Source organism: Anolis carolinensis, chromosome 4, assembly GCF_035594765.1.
Source record: "Anolis carolinensis isolate JA03-04 chromosome 4, rAnoCar3.1.pri, whole genome shotgun sequence".
NCBI lineage: Eukaryota > Metazoa > Chordata > Lepidosauria > Squamata > Dactyloidae > Anolis > Anolis carolinensis.
In genome coordinates this window covers 109,340,616-109,360,806 of record NC_085844.1, presented here as the reverse complement: position 1 = coordinate 109,360,806, position 20,191 = coordinate 109,340,616, and the positions used below count along the sequence as shown (strand labels likewise).

Below are 20,191 nucleotides of genomic sequence, written 5' to 3'. Positions count from 1 at the left end.
TTTAATGCTTTTTTTATTATTTCCCAGGCACATATCAGTTCACATCGCTGGAGTCTGCACCACTTGGGACTTCACTTGGAAGAATAAAAGCCAATGACCCTGATGTGGGTGAAAATGCTGAAATTGAGTACAGCATTGCTGCCGGCGATGGATCGGACATGTTTGATATCATCACTGACAAGGGCACACAGGAAGGGATTATAACTGTCAAAAAGGTTTATTTCTTTTCCTTCTCTTTTATTGGACTTAGTACTGTAGGTCTTAGTTTTCTTTATCAGGCAGAAAGGAGGAGAAGATTTTGTGGGGGGAGGGTCAACAACTGAGAAGCCACCATATTAGTCTGTCTTCTCTTTCCTAGTAAGGTAATGGTTAACAGTTCAAGATTTGAGGTATTTTTTATAAATAAAAAAGCATTCACCTAAAGGAATATTTCCAGCATTTCTGGTCTTTCAGATACACTCAAACACTATATGATCACTTTTGAAGGATGTACATGGAAATCTTACTAAGGGTATAAAGATGGTGGGAACTCTTCATAAACTGGCATACCAACTGAATTCTGCCATTTTAGTTGCTGAGACTGGAAATAGCCAAGCTATTATATGTTATCCTGGAGGTAGGATTTTGAGGAACTCCAGCTTGTAATGAGCAATTGAGCATTTATATGGAAATCCCATGGTCTGCTAATGAGGCTTACCCATCCACTACAACTTTCTCAAAATGGCTGTGTCAGTGAAATCTTTGAAAATAAGGCAGAGGAAATTTCCAATTGATCTTATAGCTCTTGTTTCAGTGAGTAAGAGGAATAACAATGAGCCAATCCAAAAATGAACTGATCAGATCAGCAGCATATAGACTCCAAAGCTTTCTCTCAATTTGTTATTTTCGTGGGATCTAAATAGCCACAAACAATTTAGGGAAGCTTCATTCTTGTGTCCTTCATGCATGTATGTCAGTTATAGTAAACAAAGAAACATCTGCAGTCCAAGAAATTCTTCCGGAAAACTAGAATCTCTGCAAGGAATTGCTGGCTCAGGACATCTGCAATCAAGTTCTCTCATGGTGGACTTAGTAAGCAGATGGCCTTGGAGGCTATCCTTAAGAAGAATGAAAAAAAAATTGTATGCCAGATGGCAAATCCATACTGTGTCTCGCCATAGCAAAAGGAGGTGAAGAAAGAAACATATTAAGCACTATCATCACCTGTATGTTTGCAGCCAAGAATGAAACACAACACACACTGTAAGGAGAAGGGTAGATTTCTTCCGGGGGTGAGAAAGAACTCCAGATTGAAATCTTGAAACTGATCCAGGAACCATATGTTATCTTAACATATCATCTTAACTTATTTTAGGTACAGATGGAGCTGCATTAGAAGATCTCATTTACCCCAAAATAGACTCTTCTTGTGGGCATGACCCTTTCTCCATCTATTTCATACTATTATGAATATTATAAGTCCTAATTCAGGGTACCATTTAAGGGTGTATTGGGGGGGGGAGCTGTATAAATGTCTTTCAACCTGAAAATTTCCTTCAAATGAACTAAGCTCCTCAAAACAAAGAAAGACAAAGCAAAGCAAAAATTCCATCTCTTGATACTTCTTGTTCTAGAAATGGAATAGTTTTGGTAAACTACAGAAAGAATATAATAATGAAATCATCCAATTGACCTTCAAGTTCCCTAGTAATGTGTGGCTCATTGGAACTCCATACATTTCATCGTTATCTTCTCTGGGAATATATATATCATCCAGGATGATGCTATGGTGTGCTGAGAAAAGAAGTTAAGTAACTGTGTGGCATCTGGTCATAACTATAGTATCAACTAACCATGGACTGGCTCATAATGTATTCCTTCACAGAAATGCGGTTCTCACTGTGTTAAAGTTTAGCAACTAATCATAATGTGTTGTTTAACTCTAGATGTCATATGGATAGTCCATTCACATGATTTAATCTTTCTTGTGTAACACCAATATAAAATAGGCAAGAATATAACATGGGAAATGAGTCATTCATATATCTTTACCTCATCTGCTGGTCTCCAGCCTGAAAATGCCACTCTAAAAGGTTTTAATCCCCAGTCAAGACCCAAACCAGAAGTGATACCTGTTCTGAGTCACGGATTACGAATTCATTTAAAGTAGAAAAACATAAGATATGGAGACAAAATTCTGCAAAATAAATAAATAAAAAAGAAATAGCCTGCCATAAGTGAAAGATATGGAGAGAACACATTTTTTTTCCATATGGCACTAAATTACTAGTTTAGTGTCATCTCTGAATACTGAAGTCACTCCTGACACACAAAAAAAAAACCCCTCTGAATTTGGCACATGCCTGCTGGAATCTTGTTGGTAATTCCAACTCAAGTTGATGTTGTGAATCACTTACTAAATATTTAATCAACAGTTATGTGGTTCAATGAGTCTTATCAATCTGGGATTATCAATATGATTTTATCTATCTAGTTCCACCCTCGGGTCAGCCAAAATAATTTCATCCAAGTTTTAGTCAAATATAAACAAAAGTCTCTTTTTAACTGACCTTCTGAAAACTGACTTAGGAACCATTCCATTTTTTTTTTTTTAAAAAGAAAATGCTGAGTCCAGGTTTATTTAGAAAGAGTATTCTAAAATGGAGACATTGATCACAAATGAAAATACTTTCTTGCTGACATATTTTACACTAATTGTTCCCAAATTATGCTGTTCAGAGTAGATATACTTCTGGTTCACTCAGATCAACAGCAATTTAGCCATTGATTTCAGAAGAATGTGCATTGCATTTAATGGTGCATGCAAAATGCAGCATGTTTCAGCAATCCTCAGTGAGATGAAGCAATAATTTGTATTGATTGATGGACACACACCTGCTAACACTCCCAATTCCACAATGTTAAAGACTCAGTTTCATAACCTTTATTGTTTCTGCTTCCTCTCTGTAGCAATCAAGGCTGTAATTTCAAAGCCCACTCACTTGGAAATAAATCATGCTGAATCCACTGGTTTTATTTTGAAGTTAAATATAGGACTTTTGAATAATTTTAGTTCTTTTCTTCTTCTTTTTACAGTAGCTCAGTGTCATAAATACTGTAGTCCAAATTCTGAATATTCTTCCCTAAGAGATACATATTGGAAACTCAATACATTCTTTGTTCATCCATTTCTCTCTGGCAATGAGACAATATCCGCCAAAAGATTTAAATGAGATGGTTCTTTTAGCCTATGAGGTTTACATTTTGTAAACCTGAAACCACTAAAAAGAGATATGTCAGGTGTACAGTCTGGGAAATTTGATTTTTGGACTACTACTCTGAGAACTCTGGGAACTGGGGAATATGTTTCTTCAAAGAGGTAATGTTTTCCAGTGTTTTCTCAATTGTGCTAAGAAATGGAAACAAGACAAGCTACTTTCAAGCTTTTCAGTTAAAGCTGAAGGATAAGAATTTGGAACATATCTAACATTGGATGAAAAATACTAGGACACATATTCAAGTTCCTGCTCCACCATGGAGCTTATTGAATTACCTTTCATCTCTCTCTCTCTCTCTCTCTCTCTCCCACACACACACACACTCAACTGTTTTCATAATTGTTGTGAGGCTAATGGTGCAATGTATAAAAATGGATAATATATATTGGTTTGGCTACTTGAAGGAAAAATAGGCGTGAAATTAAACCTGGTATGGGCAAACCAAGGCCCAGGGGGCAAATGTAGCCCTATGAGCTCTTTTCTCAGGCCCTCCTCTCTCACACTGTCCTATCAGCATGAAGATGCTGCAACCCACCACAGTCACATGTGGCCTTAGCACCAGCCCTGGGCAGAGTGTCTTCATGGCCTTCCTGGCCTGCTACTGTTTGTCAGCGCACTCCCCTTCTTCCCGGCCTCTGCCCTAGTGATGAGCAGTGTAGCTCCTTCTCCACCTCCTCTTTCTCCTCCACCACTTTCCTCAAGGGCAAGTCCCCCCTTGGAAAGTCGCTCTGGGAAAATGCACTGGTGCCAAGGAGGGGGCCTTCAGGAGGTGACCCATGCTGTTGCCTAAAGAAAGATCAAGAGGAAAGGATAAAGGAGATCCCTGGGCAGCTGCTTGCTGAAAGGATTTGACATGCCCTTCAGGCTTTCCTTTCCTTCCCTCCTTCTCCTGTTCTTCTTCTTTCCCTCCCAGCCTACCCACCTCACTCTGGCCTGCTTTGCAGCCCCCAAGTTAGAAAGTTTGCCCCTGTCTGAATTAAATGCACACACTGAGAAAAAGAGAATGTATGTGCCTTTTTTATTAGTATTTGCTTCAAAGCTCTTTTTGTTAGAGATGTCATCCTGCACTACTCAAGTCTCTATTATTAGATAGAAAGCATAGAATAGACTGAGGGACACCTCTCTATAGTCCCACGCATGCCAGATAGGCTTTACTGTTATTTCCTTCTTCCTGTTCTGTTTAGATCCACCCATTCACTTGTTGATTTAGCAATGTGGTCTCTCCTAGGGATTGATGTAACTTCCTCAATTTAGATTGGAATTTTTATGGCCTTAGAAGATAAGGCACAGACCATGTGGTCGTTCTGATCCTTTGTTTCCTCTCATAGGCAAAATGTAGCTATCTAGATTTCTTTATTATTTTCATCTGCCTACCTGTCTTAGACTTAGCTTAGCCTACCTGTCTTAGACTTAGCAAAGGCTTTCCTGAAACTCACTTCACGTAAGTTTCCTGCTGTTTTGGAAGGCATACTTCCGTACTCTGCTATTTTCCTGGGAATTATCTCACAAAAGAGGGTCATTTGAGCCTAACCGCTCCCAGATTCCCAACACTTTTTCATTGGGATTCAAAAACATTTAAGACGATCTAGGTCATTGAAGTAATGTAATAAAATATACGACAAATTAAAGTGTGGAAAAATCCTATATGTATATCCTGTACAAGCCAATTTCCTACCAAAAAGAATCATCATAGATTTCTTCCAGAAAAGAAAATCCAACAATTAGTGCACATTTATGCGTGTCTACTTACAAGTAAGCCTCACTGTGGTCAATGGAAAAGGGTGATTTATATACCGTTGAGGTCTAAGTCTAAAACAAAGTCTTCCAGTAATATTAGTTTGTTTCTTATCCTTCTGAAATGTGCTTGATTTTTGTATATGACCTTTTTTCTCTGTTTCTCTTTTTTCCTTTTCCTATTTGAATGCAAGCAATTAGATTTTGAAAAGAAGAATGTGTATATCCTAAAAGTGGAAGCAACCAACATTCATCCTGATCCACGATTTTTCTACATGGGACCATTTAAGGACTCGGCTCTGGTTAAAGTTTATGTGGAAGATATAGATGAACCACCAGTTTTTAGCATACCTTCAAACTTAATAGAAGTAGATGAAGATGCCAGGGAAGGAAGTATCATTGGGCAAGTGATAGCTCAGGATCCAGATGCTGCGAGGAACATAATAAAGTAAGTTACCTTTCACAAACATGAAAATGCATTAAAAGTGCATGTCCCTTACACAATTCTAACAAAGGGGGATTTACACTAAATGTCACTATTTAGTAAACTAGTGTGCAAAACATATCATTTCAATGTATCAGTACTGACCTGTAAAACAATAATAGTTTTCCATTCCAACCTGTATTAGCATTTTATGGTTAGATCTTTCCCCATCCCTTTCCCAGAAGTTTTATGATAACATCCCTGGTCATTTGTGGGACTGATAGAAGTTAGTACAAGGCATCTGGAAACAGCCAAATGAATAAAGGTTCTAGCATCTTAGGGATATAATAGAATCATAAAATCATAGAGTTGGAAAAGACCTCATGGGCCATCCAGTCCAACCCTCTGAGAAGTCCAAGAAACAGGAAAATCTCATTCAAAGCACCACTGACAGATGGTCATCATGATGTCGCCTATCTGGTTCACTGATGATCTTATGATCACCATCAATATGAATCAAATTCTAGCTTTAATGTTCACAATGACCCAAGGAAAACAGGCAGTCCAGTGTCTTTGCTGTTGGGCAACTAATGTTTATGAAAAATCAATCTGAGTTTCATAAGGCAGCAGAATTAGGGATGTAGATCTTAATTTCTCCAAAATAAGTGTCAAGAATAATGAAGCTGTTTTTTTAAATGTTTTGTATTGATTATATAAAGATACACTGTGCAATTCAACTTGATTTCTTCTGCAATTTCCCTATCGATATAGTGAAAAATAATGTAGCTGCTAGCTAGTGTGGGGGTTTGGGGGAGAGAAAAGGATTTTGAGCAGCTTCTTGCTTGTTTTTTTTAAAGACTTTGTAGGTTATGACTGAAAACCAAAGTTGCTTCTTAAACTCTTGCACAGTTCTCAAAAACTGCATAGTTTATTTTGTGTCAGGAAGACAAAGTTCTCTCAATTTTTCAGTTCCATCCTTAATAACCACAGATCTTAACCCACCTCTGATCCCTGGCAGAATATTTTGTGTTCATTTTGTGTGAAAAGTATGAACACTGACTATGTTTACTTGATTACATAAGCTGAGATCTAATGATTGTGTTAATTCTTTAAATCTGAAACCAGTAGTACTTTTCTAGAGTAATTCTGACATCAAATAGCAACACCAACAGGATTGCCATTAAGAGTTGTACACATGTATATGATACTTTCACATGCCTGTGGAGTACAGTGGCTGGATGGTTGCAAATGTTTGCTGAAAATCATAGGTAATTAAAACTAATCATTTATGAGGGGATGTTTCTTTTTTTCAGCTGATTTCCCCCCTAACTATTTTGACATTGGCAATCTTACTATCTCAGTACTTGTATTCTTCCACAATGTCACTGGAAAGTTTATATATACACAAATTGCATTCCTATCAAAACAATATTGCATGTAATTACCTTAATTCAGTAGAACTGTCAAGAGAACAACTTATGAATACCAACACAGATAGGAAGTTATTTGACATATAGATAACCTTCAATTTTCTTTTTAAAAATAAGTTTACATTTTCTAAATGTGTGCTCTTAAAATCAAAGATACCAGTCATGAAACCATATTTAAGGCTGATTTGAAAATAAACTCAAGAAACTCTTCATATCATCCAGGATTTCTTTGTTTTGTTTTAAAACCTTTTCATTTTGAGAGTTGTTTACAAATAAGTTGCAAGTTGTTTTAACTTAATGGGCCCTCCAGAGGTTTTGGATCACAACTTCTAATATCCCTGACTTTTTTGTTAGGTGTTTGTAAGTGTTATAGTCCGAAATATCTTGAAAGTACCAGAAATGATATGAAAGTTGGTTATTTGTGCAATGTGCTGTTACCCTCCCTCACCCACCCAATGTGCTTTTAAAATGTGTTTAATGAAAAATATTTGTATTGGCAAATGTTACAGTAGCTGCGCATCTTTGTTAGCGAGATCAAGTGTTTTGAAAAGTGTAACATTTGTGTGACATCATAATGCAGTCTTCTTTTCTCTGAGAACCTAAGTTATTAAGTGAAAAGTAATTGAATGATGCATCATTTATGCAACTAATCCTCAATAAATAGCTGTGAATGTTGACACACTTGTTCTTTTGATTATTCCAATGCTTTCAATTACTTTCATGATCCACAAGTAAAATGCCTTGTGGTCATCCAAATATTGCTGGCTGAAAATTCCCATCAGCCCTAGCCAGCATAGAAGGTGATTGCTATAACATTATCATGGAAAGAAAAAACCAAATCTTAATTACAAGACCACTCTGCCCTGTTTGCCATTTAAAAAATGTTCAAATCCAGTTGTATATTTCTGATCACTGGGGGGAGTTCATTGGGAGTTTTTGTGGCCTCCTGGAGTACCCCAAAAGCAGTTGTAGTAGTCTTTCCCATGTCCAACTGCACAATTCTCCCTATGTTTATTGAGAAATATTTCCATTTATTTCACTAGCACTTGCTTCAGATAAATGTGTTACGATTACAGCCTTCATTACAAAAAGCCTTTGGGGTGTCTAAGTGTAAAAACAACATTCTATCTTTTTGTTTTTACCATTTCAAGGTTTCATTTTTCCCCCAAGGAAAAAAATGTGGTGTAATTCTAAATTAAAATGTCTTACAGTGGACTTTCCCAGCCATCTTGCTGTGATTGCTGGCTTGTGATTGTGAAATTGGTGTGAAGACTTCCAGTTATTTCCTGAGCATATGCCATGTGGCACCCTGAGCATTTGCCGGACTTGCAAATGATAGCTTTGTTTACTGTAATAGGACAAAAAGCAGTCATTTAGCTTGTGAAAGTGATAATTTTCCTAAGATATGTACAGATGGCATAATGATCAGATTCACACAGTAGCACTCCAGTATTGGTGCCAGGTGGTTTCACCTCAACTCTCACAAGTTAACAGGTCTGGAGGTTCATGGAAAGCAATGGAAGAAATTCTGCTGACAACTGCCTTGCGGTGTCATGACGGTTATGAGATGTTGGGAGGAAGTCTGCCACAAAAAAAAATGCAACATTCTTTATTAATGTTTTCATTGCCTTTACATAAAAGAAGCAACTTCTGGATAGATTCCTGGTGAATGTTAAAGTCTTGGACATGAGGAAGGATTTCAGACTGGTAATAACTTTCTTCTGCTCCAGTTCTCAAGTGTTCCCACCAATGTGTTGAAGATTCCTGCAGATCTGCTCCACAGCTGCAGTTCTGTTGGCCTCTTTCTATGTTTCCCTTTGTTTTAAAGTATTTCTGCTCTTCTTCCCTCCTCAGTTTTCAACTTTATCTCCTTTTTCTTACCTACTGCTTGTGAATGTAGCATCTAGATTAGTGGTTCTCAACCTGTGGCCTTCAACTCCCAGAAATTCTAACAACTAGTAAACTGGCTGGGATATCTGGGAGTTGTAGGCCAAAACACCTGGGGACCCACTGATCTAGATAGAGAAGTCTCGTTGTTTTTTCTACATTGTTATATACTTCGTGTTGCAGGTGTGGGGCAGCAAATATAATGCAGTTCTATAAAAATCTACTTGCATGTGGAAAGCAAAAGGTGTGTGTGTTTATATATATAGTATGCCAGTTTATAGGACATAGTCATCTCTAGGCTGAACCATTCTCCCACACAACCTGACAATTTGTGATCACTCACTGAGTTATTTGGAATCCGACCTCATCTACACTGACCATTGAATGCAGTCTGAACTGCATTATATGGCCAGTGTAGACTCATATGACACAGTTCAATACAATAAAACTGGATGAAATGAGTTTACACTGGCCATATAATAGAGTTCAAACTGCATTAAATAATCAGTGTAGATGGCGCCATATGACTTCATGAACACAGACTTTCTTACCTGTTATAGGATGCTTCAAGCACAGTTCCTGGATGGAGTCTGCCAGATCCTATCAGATGACACACAGCTACTTCTGTCAGGACTCAGTCTATGAACTATGCTGGAAGCATCCTATGACAGAATCCCTAGAACATGAGAGGCCTCCTGTGTTCTCATTCGATAGAATGGGGAAAGTGTGGAGGGAAGCCAGGTGGTGATGCTTCCCCCCATGGGATGGAGAAGGAGGTGATGTGAATAATGTGGGGCATGGGGTGACAGGTTTCTTCAGGATGTGCCCCGTTGTCCCAGTGATGTCCCTGATTTCCCCTTGGTTGTGGAGCCTAATGTGATGAGGTCCATGGTCTCTCTCTCTCAGCCTAACTATCTGAATGGATTGTTATAGCTAAGACAAAGAAGAAGAAAGCTATATATGAAGAAAGTTTATTAGAGAAAATATGAGATAGGAATATAATGAATAAATAAATACAGAAGGTATTTGTATGAGATAGCATAGACTTCAAACATATAACACAATTCTCAGTCTGTAGTATGAAGAAGACATTTTTAATTGAGTACTTTTGCATAATTTATAAATTGGTCTTCAGTGTCAACATCAACTTTAAGACTTTGGCCATTTGTTCTTCTGCAGTCATTATCAGCAACAGAAAGTGTAGCTGTTTCTCTGATAAAAAAAGAAGGCTAAGTAAAAATTCTTTTATCTTTTTGCACCTAGTATTTCTGCATCTCCTATTATTTTTTGTTGTCACTACTTACCACCAATCTGCTGTCAGATTTATTTTATTTCAGTACTTCCTGTTTCATGTCTTTGGCCACAGAGATACATTTTCTTTCTACCATCTCATCAGATGTGCTACTTTTCCCATCATATGCACTTGTTGTTCCCTTTTGAGATGGAGCCCATTATATGACACACATGAACTTCCAGCCTGGCTCCATCAGGAAAGGGGGGAGCAAGTGGTATATGCCACCAGCACTGCAATGGGGAAGCTTCCCGTGTTGCCTTCAGGACAATGGGGGGAAGCCGGGTGGCAGACGCTTCCCTCCATGGGATGGGGGCAAAGGTAAGTTGTGCAATGTGGGGCATGGAACAACAGGATCTCCACGCCCTCTGCTGGGATCCCATGGATTTACCACAGTGTGTGGTGAATCCTAAAGATAATGTGATGAGGTCCTTAGTGATGCTTTTGTTAACATGTAAATCTACACAGTGGGCCCTCAGTATCCACTGGGGTTTGGTTCTAGGACCCCTGTGGATAGAAAAATGTGTAGATGCTTAAGTCCCAATAAATACAACTAGTGTATCAACCTGGCTTTGCTTTGATGTGAAAAGCACTGCTGTCCCCCTGCTTTCATCCCTGCTTTATATTTTTCATAGCTTTTCACCTATCCTTTCTTTTCCTTCCTTCTCCTTTTCTTCCATATCCCTCCTTCTCTTCCTTCTACTACTTTTCCTTTCCTTTATTTTAATTCCTTTCCATCTCTCTTCCCCTTTCTCCCTTCTCCCTCTGGCAATATCGTTCTCTGTGTTTCGCCCTTTCCTTCTTTCCCCATTTTCCCTCATATATTTGTTTTTTTTCTTTCCCAGTGATGTCACAGAGGGCTACTTTGCTAGCAACAGTCAATCCTTCACCTAGCAACAACCAATCCACTAACATCACATAGCGCCACTCAGTTTTCACATAGATACAGTCTTTCTGGTACAGACAGACAGGCATACTAAGGCACTATGAAATAGTGGAAGGCTACAGGGTATGCTTACACAACAGTATAATATTCAGCGCATAACAAAAAACAAGGTTTACTTTTTAAAATTTTAATTTTTTTTTAACCATGGTTGTTTGAATTCATGGATGCAGAATTCATTGATAAAGAGGACCAACTGGGGCATCTGGAGAGCCATTATTTCTTCTTGTTTTAACTGCAAGATTCCCTTGCATTGTTTTCTCCAAGAGGTTATCGTATTCAACAATGCATTAAAATATAATATATTTAGTTGAATATAATTGTTGAATCAATACATGACTAAAAGAGTGTGAAGTTCACTGTGAGATTTGACATCACAGTGTGTGTGTCAAGTGAAAGATCCCTTATTGATTGGAAATTGCATTGCATACTAGATTTGATGCTTTGTAAACAAAATCATGAGTGAGTTAAGGGATTCAAGTCTTCCTATATTAACAGGCCTGGACATTCTAAAGACCACCAATAATACGTATTCACATTTGGGCATGACTTTGAGAGAGCTGGACTCATTTGCTTGAAATTATGGCTGAAAATATATTATGAAAATAAAGGAATGTGATTAGAAATCAAATAGAGCTGCAATCTTTCATTAAGCTCTTTCTCCAACATTATTACAGTCATAGAAATGGACCTTGCGCATGAGATATTTTAAAAAGCTTTCTGAAGGCATGTTCTTGTTCACCTCTTTCCCTTATGTGAAAATGAGGAATTATGTAAAGATGAAAAGCAAAATCATATTATGTTTTTATACATTTTTGTATTTTCTCTCATTCTTCCATATTTATTATATTATTCTTTTTTATCTTGATAATATTATCCTAAATCCTTTTGGGTTTTAATTGTTTCAATTGCATTTTAAAATGAGATAAAAATGCTTTTGGGTTTTGAACTGAATAAACCTTACTAGTTGTGCATTACTTAAAACATCTGTTCAATGAGCAGAAATGAAAACTCCAGGATGATTGAAGACCATGGTGTGTATGTTGTCCTATCGCAGATATTCTTTGGATCGTCACACTGATTTTGACAGAATATTCAACATCCACTCAGGAAACGGGTCCATATTTGTCTCAAAGACACTTGACCGAGAAGCAGCTCCATGGCACAACCTCACTGTCATAGCAACAGAAATCAGTAAGTTTCAGCTGCATCATAAAATGATGTGAAAGGGAGGGAGGAGGTGTAGTATACTGAAATAGATGGTTCAAAACATTAATATTCACATGGGGTTATATCCCAATGAATTCCATTTACCAAAATTATGTAAATCTTTTAGCTGGAAGTGACTGCAATGCAACAAAATGCAGTTGAATAAAATTGGCAATTGGTACTAGCACAGCCATAGCAGGTAAGAGATACTGTAGGTGTGCCAACATAGATTTCACTATTATTGCATTTCCCATATTCTGGAGTGACGGAATCTTTATGATGTCATATAGACATTCCTGTAGCCACATAAAAAAACAATATACTTCTATTTAAAATAACAAGGAAACCTAGGTTCTTATTTATTTATTTATTTACCCTATTTATACCACGCCTTTCTCTACCCTGAAGGGGACTCAAGGTGGCTTACATATGGCAATTATTCAATGTTGTAAAACAAATACAAAACATAAGCTTAAAAATTAAATTAAAAATTAATACATATTAACATATAAAACATTGTATTCAATTAAAATCATGACCTCCAAAATCATAGTCTGACACCGTTCTGTAGTCATTGCACATAATTCCACATCTATTCTTGTGCTGCACTGTTATTGGAAAGCCTGATCCCAAAACCAGGTTTTTACTTTTCTTCTGAAGGCTAGGAGGGAGAGGGCTGATCTAATGTTGCTAGGAAGAGAGTTCCACAGCTGAGGGGCCACCACCGAGAAGGCCCTGTTTCTCGTCCCCACCAGCTGAGCCAGCTGGGCCTGCAAAGCAGGCTAGACCAAGAGCAGGGCATCCCCAGATGACTTTAATCTTTAAGGTGGTTGATAAGGGAAGATATGTTCAGACAGGTAAACCGGGCCAGGAACATTTAGGGCTTTATAGGCTAAAGCCAGCACTTTGAATTGTGCTCAGTAGCAGACTGGCAGCCAGTGGAGCTGGCGCAACAGAGGAATTGTGTGCTCCCTGTACACAGCTCCAGTAATCAATCTGGCTGCCACCCATTGGACAAATTGAAGTTTCCGAACAGTCTTCGAAGGCAACCCCACATAGAGCATGTTGCAGTAATCTATTCTGGATGTAACAATAGCGTGGACCATCGTGGCCAAGTCAGACTTCCTAAGGTATGGGTGCATCTGGTGCACAAGTTTTAATTGTGCGAAAGCTCTCCTGGCCACCGCCAAAACCTGGGGATCCAGATTCAGTGACGAGCCCAGGAGAGGCCCCAAACTGCTAACCTGTGTCTTCAAGGGGAGTGTAACCCCATCCAACACAGGCTTATCAGAGTTAATGTACATTATTTACATTGACTCATGGATAAATTGACTCAGGTTTTTGGGTTTGGTTTTTTGCCTAATATTTCTAGACTTTTACATGAATATATACAGTATAAGTAGCTGGAGCCCCGGTGGCGAAGTGCATTAAAGCACTGAGCTGGAGACCAAAAGGTCCCAGGTTCAAACCCCGGGAGCGGCGGGAGCGGCCGCTGTTAGCTCCAGCTCCTGCCAACCTAGCAGTTTGAAAACATGCCAATGTGAGTAGATCAATAGTTACCACTCCGGCGGGAAGGTAATGGCGCTCCATGCAGTCATGCCGGCCACATGACCTTGGAGATGTCTATGGACAACGTCGGCTCTTCGGCTTAGAAATGAAGATGAGCACCAACCCCCAGAGTCGGTCACAACTGGACTTAACGTCAGGGGAAACCTTTACCTTTTTAAGTGGCTGGATGAGAAAACATTTCCTCTTCTACAACAGCAGGTGTGAAAAGATGCTTCTGCCAGCTAATACAGCATAACTATGCTTTAATAACAGTTTTATATATTATTCTCTTGTTTTGTTGGGATGCAATAATGCTCTGCACAAGCAGAATGAAAGTATGTCTCATAGTGACAATGGGAAAAACAACAATAGTTTAGCGAGTTAGGGTTACCTGAAACTTTTCCCACTTATGGAAACTGTCCTGATTCTCTGTGAGACATAGATTGGTGTCTTTCAGACTCTTTACCCATCTCCTTATCATTCTTCTTCCATTCCTGCCTTCCCTTTCAACCACTTTAGGATGTAGGGTCAGCTTAAAGAAGTGCCCAATTTATTTTCCTCTCAGAAAAGGAAGATTCAAAATAAAGATTACTTTAGTTTTCCAACAAAGGTGTGCTTTGCTCCTCAAACTCCCATCTCTCGCCCACACTGTTAAATCTTTCACCTCTGCCAACATCTTAAAAACCATCATTTATATGCATAGGTGTGGTGGAGCCTATACACATGCATTACAGACCAACAGAAATATTGAAGAGGTTAGGCCATTTACAGTCTATTATAAGCTGTCTTTCACACTGTACTGCATTTGTGCTCCAGTTATGTCATTATGTCAAGCCTTGGATTGTTTTGTGAATGACAGAAATGGGGTGGCATGCGTGCAATGCAATGTTTCTCACGTTCTCCTTTATTATATGAATTAATTTTCCCTTACACTTTGCAGGTGGGAATGACCTTCCTTTTGTGTCCCAGAAACAGTATAGTACTTGCAGGGTCACAAATAAATAGCAATAAAATTTACTGTTATGGTTATAACAGTAAGTACTGGAGGGGCATCCCATTCAGCTGTCTCCTAAATGTATCCTGCTGTTTGTGGATAAAGGAGAAACAGTACAAAGCAGTGTATGCAAAGTACTTCTTATTGTACCCACAACAGAGGAAGAAAACCATGGTAGTATTGATAATGATAGATGACCATAAGAGAGGGGGGGGGGGGGGAATTGAAAAATCTGAGAAAAAGATTAAAAACCAAATATATGCTCACAAAATTGTATATAAGTGGGAAAACACATTATTTTGTTTATCACCACTCAACAAACTGTGCTGGCAGGAAAATACAAAAATTAGAATGACTGCTTAGAGTAGAAAAGAATATTTGACTTTCCAAAAAAGAAGTAGAAAAATATTTTTCCTTGTTTACTTTATTAGTTAGAAGAAATTACCGAAAACAATTTATAAAGACATAAACTTAAAATTGCATTAAAAATTCAAAGATTACCCTGTCAAAGTATTTCAAGTCACTACACCTCTCTTGTAGTATACTGCAATATAAGGTTCTCATTCTGATTTTATTTGTTGCTGTCCCAAATAGTGGACTTGGTATGCTGCTTATCACATATCATGTGCTTTGTTAGTTTTGTATCTCAAGTGGTTATGGCATTACATCACAAAATGAGACAACAGACATTCACTTAGACATTCAACACAATGGGCAGGATACAATGTATAGCAGTCCCTCGGTTACGAACAAAATAGGTTATGTAGGTGTGTTCTATAGTTGAATTTATATGTAACTTGGGATAGGTACATTTTTAAGTGTAGCTCCAGGCATTTTTATTAGTTTGGGAAAGGCTATTAGCACAGGGAAAGGTTAACACCCTATATTATGTTTGTTTTGCTGTCTGTGCCCCTGTTCAGAAGATTTTGCCTCACTTTCTTTCCCTGTGAGAATTGGATTTGGGTAGTAGTAGAATCAAGGATCGGTGATAAAGATTAAGTGGAGACACCTTTTCCCCATGATAACTCTTAGAGGAGTGAATTTCTCTTCCTAGGAGTAAGGTAAAGGTAAAAGTTTCCCCTGACGTTAAGTCCAGTCATGTCTGACTCTGGGGGTTGGTGCTCATCTCAATTTCTAAGCTGAAGAGCCAGCATTGTCCGTAGACACCTCCAAGGTCATGTGGCCGGCATGATTGCATGGAGCGCCATTACCTTCCCGCTGGAGCGGTACCTATTGATCTACTCACATTGGCATGTTTTCGAACTTCTAGGTCGGCAAAAGTTCTAGGTGTAGATATCCAATTATTTCCTGTTTGTAAGTTGGGAACTTCCTGTAATGACTAAATCATCTTTGTAGCTATTTCTACAGATACATAATCTGTAAAATCAAAATATTTGTTTTCCCAATAAGCATCTAGCATCTATGAAATCTTAATTCTGGCATGATCCTACTCAAAGGTGAATAGGTGAAAGAAGAAGAAAAAAACATTTCTGTTGCTCAGTGGTCCTGAAATTGTGGTTGTACAATGTCATTAACCAGAAAAATAACCTTGTGAGCCAACTGAGGAAGCTATCCACCTGACCAATTATGAAAATTAATATGCTTGGTTTTCAAACTTAGCCTCAACAAAGTTTGAAAACCAAGCATATTAATTTTCATAACAAGATTAGAATAGTCACTCTTAAGGGAGGGATGCAACCAGCAGCATAGTACGGAATGCACTAAATCATCTACATAGCCATAGTCTGTTATTGACAAACACAATAATACCCCCACACTCTCTATTCTTCATACCTATACTTAGGAAGTTTTCTGCCAGCCATTTCATTGTGTCTGCACCAATAGCAAATTGTACTTACATTGACTTTAAATCTCATACAGAGCAACCTATTTCTCCTCTCAAAAATTGGCTGGTGTACTTGCAGACAGAGTAAGTACTTTTATTATCAATCCATCATGGACTGTTTGTAAAGAGAAAGTAGTACATCACCTCATATTTTGGCTCAATAGCACATTTGAGCAACTGCCCTACAAACATCAAACAAACAAATAAAAAGTATCCCCCAATAAATTACTCACACTTTCTGGCAGAGAACTTTAGAGTGCAATATATAGTTCTAGATAGAAAGTGAACCCCGAGTTAGAAATATCCAACTTACAAATGACTCATAGGTAAGAGAAATCTACCTCTAGGAATGGAAATTCACTCCTGAAAGAGTGATCATGGGGAAAAGTAATCTCCACTGAAACTTCATCACCATTCGTTGTTTCCACTACAATCCACATTTTTTTCAAAATCCAGTTATCACAGGGTCAGAAAGCGAGGTAAAATCTTCTGAACAGGAGCCCAGACAGCAAAATAAATGTTATACAGATGTGTTAACCCTTCTCTATGCTATCCAAAGCATGCATGCATGTGTGTGTGTGTACCTGTTCTGACTTACATACAAACTCAACTTAAGAACATACCTACAGAACCTATCTTGGGGACTGCCTGTATTTATTTATTTATTTATTTACAGTATTTATATTCTGCCCTTCTCACCCCAAAGGGAACTCAGGGTGGATCACATTACACATATAAGGCAAACATTCAATGCCTTTAACATAGAACAAAGACAAGACAAACATAGGCTCTGAGCTAGCCTCGAACTCATGACCTCTTGGTCAGAGTAATTTGTTGCAGCTGGCTGCAGCTGGCTGGCTGCTCACCAACCTGCGCCACAGCCCAGGCGCAGCATCCACATATAGCACAGTGAAGCCCAACCTGTGTGTGTCTTTGAATCATAGAATCATAGAATCATAGAATCAGAATAGTAGAGTTGGAAGAGACCTCATGGGCCATCTAGTCCAACCCCCCGCTAAGAAGCAGGAAATCGCATTCAAAGTACCCCCGACAGATGGCCATCCAGCCTCTGCTTAAAAGCTTCCAAAGAAGGAGCCTCCATCACAGTCTGGGGGAGAGAGTTCCACTGCCGAACAGCCCTCACAGTGAGGAAGTTCTTCCTGATGTTCAGGTGGAATCTCCTTTCCTGTAGTTTGAAGCCATTGTTCCGTGTCCTAGTCTGCAGGGCAGCAGAAAACAAGCTTGCTCCCTCCTCCCTATGACTTCCCTTCACGTATTTGTACATGGCTATCATGTCTCCTCTCAGCCTTCTCTTCTGCAGGCTAAACATGCCCAGCTCTTTAAGCCTCTCTTCATAGGGTTTGTTCTCCAGACCCTGGACCATTTTAGTTGCCCTCCTCTGGACGCTTTCCAGCTTGTCAACATCTCCCTTCAACTACGGTGCCCAAAATTGGACACAGTATTCCAGGTGTGGTCTGACCAAGGCAGAATAGAGGGGGAGCATGACTTCCCTGGATCTAGACGCTATTCCCCTATTGATGCAGGCCAAAATCCCATTGGCTTTTTTAGCTGCTGCATCACATTGTTGGCTCATGTTTAACTTGTTGTCCACGAGGACTCCAAGGTCTTTTTCGCACACACTGCTGTCAAGCCAGGTGTCCCCCATTCTGTATCTTTGATTTCCATTTTTTTCTGCCGAAGTGAAGTATCTTGCATTTGTCCCTGTTGAACTTCATTTTGTTAGTTTCGTTCCATTTCTCTAGTCTGTCAAGATTGTTTTGAATTCTGCTCGTGGCTAAATTTGGGGCTTAGGGGTGGCATCAACCCATCCCAATTTGTCTTGGGATAGTATGCAGCCAACCCGCCTCCCAGGAAAGCCTGGGGTTTGGGTGGAGGAGTAGGGACAGCAACCCACTTATTTAAACCCACTTTGGTGTTGTTTTTTGGTGCTGTCTGGAAGCACCCTGAGATAGTGGTAATATACTATTGGGGAATTGCCTCATACTCCTTGTTTGCTTTTATTTCAGGCAATCCAAAGCAAAGTACCCAGGCACCCATCTTCATCCGGATTTTAGATATAAACGATCATGCGCCAGAATTTGCCAAGTACTATGAAACTTTTGTTTGTGAAAATGCCAAAGCAGGACAGGTAACTATATATTCATCATATAACATGACATAATGTTTATTGTTCTTCTTCATTATGTAGAGTTTCCTTATTCTTTCCTGATTAGTACAGGTCAATAGACTGCTAGGCTTTAAATATGCTAGAACCTGTCTTTCTCCTGCTGGCAGTATTTCTGAATTAGACCAATTATTTGAATACCCAGATATTTTACCAAAATTATTAATCAACTGTATCAAAACAGAGATGGATGAGATTAAAAGATTATGTACACATATTGTATCTATTGTTGCTTTTTAAAATATTAAGTGGAACATTTGCACACAAATGATATTTGTTTAAAAAACAACTTTTTTAAAAAAAATTGTCATGCTTTCTGAGGGAACAACCATTTTGTGGCAGATGAGTACGGCCTGTCTTGATATGTTGTTGTTTTTTCTCACTGAAGAAAAACACATTTCTGAATTTGCTTTGCATTTCTCATTTGTCTTAACTAAACTCATGTATTATGATTGTATGCTTTGTTTTTATCTCTATTTTATTTTTTGTTATTTGGAATAATTTTTGTACAGAGGAAGAGGTAGAGGCCATAGCAAAAGCTTTTGTTTTCGTTTTAAATTTTGAGTAAGCCCCCCCCCCCCCCCAGTTCTGCTTTTGGGAAGATTCCGGAAGATTATGAGGAGGGCTGTTCAGATTCGGAACCCTGTGTTCCATTTTTGTTTTGGGAAGATTCAGTCTATCGGCGCCAATAGGGAAACTTTAAAGTCTCGTTTCTCTGTCATTTGTATGGCTATCAGGATGAAACTTGGACACTTGTAGGTCACATATATGGCTGTAAGTCTGACAAGTTTCATGACATTTTGCTCAGCCACTGATTTTTTTGAAATTTTGAAAGTTTTTACAAATAACATTTTTTTTAAATAAAAGAAATATTTTTATTTTTTTATCCACAGTGACAGAACATGAGCAGGACATAATTTCTGCAAAGCTTCTGAAAGATCTGGTCACCCAATGATTTTTAGGCATTTCTCTCTCTCTCCTACTGAGAAGTGAAAACAACTTGAAGGACAAAAATAGGGAATTCTGGGACTTGAAGTCCAGGACCATGGAGAAGAAAATCAGCCTGTGATTGGCTGAGGCAAACCATGTGAGGCAGCAAATATAGTAGCACTCATCCCCATCATTCCCTCAGAGAGATAATGCTGCTTCAGCTATGGAAAAATGGTTAGAATATAAATGAACCTAATGAATCTTTCCCAGAATTCCATGGGGGATTATTTTTGCTGAATTTGGACAAATTCCAAATAGACTGCTACAATTCCACACACCCCTAGAAACTTTGGATTATTATATACATATATAAAGAGAGTGCAAATTTAATTGTGTTTTCTTGGCCTTTACTTCTTTACAAAGCAACTATCAATCTATCCATTGATGTATCTGGTTGCTTCTGCAAAGAGGTAAAAGAAAAAAGACACAATTCTAACAACATATATTATGGAT

General features: G+C 38.5%; 1 protein-coding gene across 2 annotated transcripts in view; it reads left to right on the top strand.

Annotated features, from left to right (window-relative positions):
- cdh9 (cadherin 9) overlaps positions 1 to 20,191 on the top strand; it is a 165,369-nt gene that overhangs the window by 127,080 nt on the left and 18,098 nt on the right. For both annotated transcript variants that reach the window (XM_008114201.3, XM_062977618.1), the window contains exons 6-9: positions 28 to 215; positions 5,186 to 5,439; positions 12,024 to 12,160; positions 18,591 to 18,712. In XM_008114201.3, coding sequence (XP_008112408.1) covers positions 28 to 215; positions 5,186 to 5,439; positions 12,024 to 12,160; positions 18,591 to 18,712 — 701 coding nt within the window. The remainder of the gene's footprint in view (positions 1 to 27; positions 216 to 5,185; positions 5,440 to 12,023; positions 12,161 to 18,590; positions 18,713 to 20,191) is intronic.